This window comes from Octopus bimaculoides, chromosome 1, assembly GCF_001194135.2.
Source record: "Octopus bimaculoides isolate UCB-OBI-ISO-001 chromosome 1, ASM119413v2, whole genome shotgun sequence".
In the NCBI taxonomy this organism is placed as follows: domain Eukaryota; kingdom Metazoa; phylum Mollusca; class Cephalopoda; order Octopoda; family Octopodidae; genus Octopus; species Octopus bimaculoides.
In genome coordinates this window covers 41702507-41704882 of record NC_068981.1, presented here as the reverse complement: position 1 = coordinate 41704882, position 2376 = coordinate 41702507, and the positions used below count along the sequence as shown (strand labels likewise).

Here is a 2376-nt window from a genome sequence, read left to right as displayed (position 1 = left end):
TCTCTTCCTCTTCAATAAACCACTGAAAATTTTAAAATTAAACAAAAATTGTGGCGATTAACTCATGGGATGCTAAAAAAAATACTGAGTTTTCATTCCAAGTTCAGACATTTGTACTTTGTCCCTCCTCGTATATGTGTGGTATGAAGGGGAATATGTTTCGAATCAGTGATGGGAATGGGCATCAGGAATGAGGAATACACTAAGGCCCGAAGAGTTGAAGTTAGGAAGGTGGGACAAGGCACGCTAAACCACTCCCCTCTGTGAGCTGAAGAGTAGGGGAACGCCCTAATCCGCGTACCTGCCTATTTCCATCTCTGTTCTAAACGTAGTTAACTCCATCATTCTGTCCTATCTTAGACATGTTACCTGGAGATGATGATGCAACGATTGCGGGATGTTTTTCTATCCCCAATATTTAAAATTGTTTAAAAGGAAGAAAACTAATTCAATTAATTATATTAGACCATAAAAGGAAGAACATTTATATTTATGCACAGAATTTGCTATTATTTATTTAGCTTCAAGTGGAGGAGTGGCAGAATCAGTAGTGATACAAAAATCTCCTAGCAACATTAAGTTTCACTAATTTTATATTCCGAACTCAAATCTGGCCAAGGATAACTTTGTTTTTCATCTTTCTGGAGTCAGAAAAAATAAAGTATCTGTCAAATACTGAGGTAGTTTAAATCGCCTGTATCTCATCCCTACCCAAACTGTAACCATGTGCTTATGTCAAAACAGAAATCTTTATTTATTTATTTCTATTATTTAAACACTTAACTGGCATTTAGTTGCTATCGAATAAAAATCAGGCGCTTTGTAACAACCACTTTAAATAAACATATCGCAATGATTGACCTGGTTAGTACTTATCGGCAGTGTTTTATTTTGTCTTCTTTCACCCTCACCTCATATTGTGTTTAGTTGATAGTGGAGGCCAAACTGCATCAGCCTACATCAGCTGATAGGGGTCGTTACAACATAATATGGCGGCATGTTCTGACCCATCATTAACACATCTCGACAGTCCTCTCTCACAAATCAATTCTGATGGGAGAAGGACATATACAGGGGATAGCTCAGTGATTTCAGGTAGGTTTTTCATTTTTCTAAATTTAAATTTTAAAAAATCAAAACAATTCTTTTGACTGCGACATCTTCCAAACTTCAATTTCTTTTCTAAATGTTTGTTTTTATTAAATCATCGATGTTATTATTATCCCTCTCTCTTTCTCACACTCATACACGTGTGTGTGTGTGTATAAAGGAAAAATGTGTGCGCGCATACATTCACATATGTGTATATACGTATGTATTTGTGTGCGTATATTATGTATATTTTTTATGCACGTATGCCTGTGTATGTAATAATATTTGATTAGAAAGTATTGCATTTTCAACTTACTACATTTTAAGCACAGAAGCCTGCAGGTATATATATATATATATATATATGTGTGTGTGTGTGTGTGCGTATATATTTATGTGTGTGTGTATATATATTTATGTGTGTGTGTGTATGCATGTATGTATGTATATATATATCTATATGTATGTGTGTATATAATAGCTATTTGTATATATATGCATATACGTATATATGTATGCATGTGTGTGTGCATATATATATATAATAGCTGTTTATGTATATATGTGTGCTTGTGTGTGTGTGTATATATATATATATATATTTTTATATATATATATATAACTCTTTGTAGTTATGTCTCACCTAATAGCTATAATTTCTAAAATAATTACAAGATTTTTTTTCCTGTATGTTTTCTTGGTAAATATGTGCCCTGTATTGAATTATCGAGAATATAAGTATATAGACATATCCAGACCAGTTTATAAGCATCAATTAGATTTCATATAAACAATCAATAAAAAATAAAATCACGTCTCGTTTTCCCTGACAAGTTGTTTTGTAATCATCTCGCCTACACTCCATCGCCTTGTTCAAACTGATTAAAGTACAACAAATAAGCTGGACTTATTTAGTCGTTCATTTACAGTATGATATTTTCAGATTTAATTGTTTTAGGGACGTCTACTGTCAGCGACTGTTTTGCTCTAACACGAATGCTTAATTCTGTATTAGAGGTGGGATTATTGTGTCCATTGGCGAACGGAATAAATCACCAAAATATTCTTTTATTTCTTTCAGTCAGTGGACTGTGGCCGTGCTGGGGTTTAATGCGAACAAATACACCGCATTACTTATTATTATTATTGTTGTTGTTTTAAGTCTGGACTCCTTTACCGAACGTCTAAGAAGACCACGCCAGTTGTCAAGCGGCGCAGACTCAGACACACACAGGGCTTCTACACAGTTTTCATCGATCAAATTCACTCACAAGGAACTAGTCT

At 33.9% G+C, this 2376-nt stretch overlaps 1 protein-coding gene across 2 annotated transcripts in view; it reads left to right on the top strand.

Annotated features, from left to right (window-relative positions):
- The first annotated feature begins 374 nt into the window (after nt 1–374).
- The window catches only part of LOC106869134 (two pore channel protein 1), a 77988-nt gene continuing 75986 nt past the window's right edge, over nt 375–2376 (top strand). Inside the window, exon 1 of one of the 2 annotated variants that reach the window (XM_052966355.1) lies at nt 375–1095. In XM_052966355.1, the coding sequence (XP_052822315.1) occupies nt 990–1095 (106 nt within the window). In that variant the 5' untranslated portion in view covers nt 375–989. The remainder of the gene's footprint in view (nt 1096–2376) is intronic. The other variant, XM_014914713.2, reaches the window with a different exon arrangement.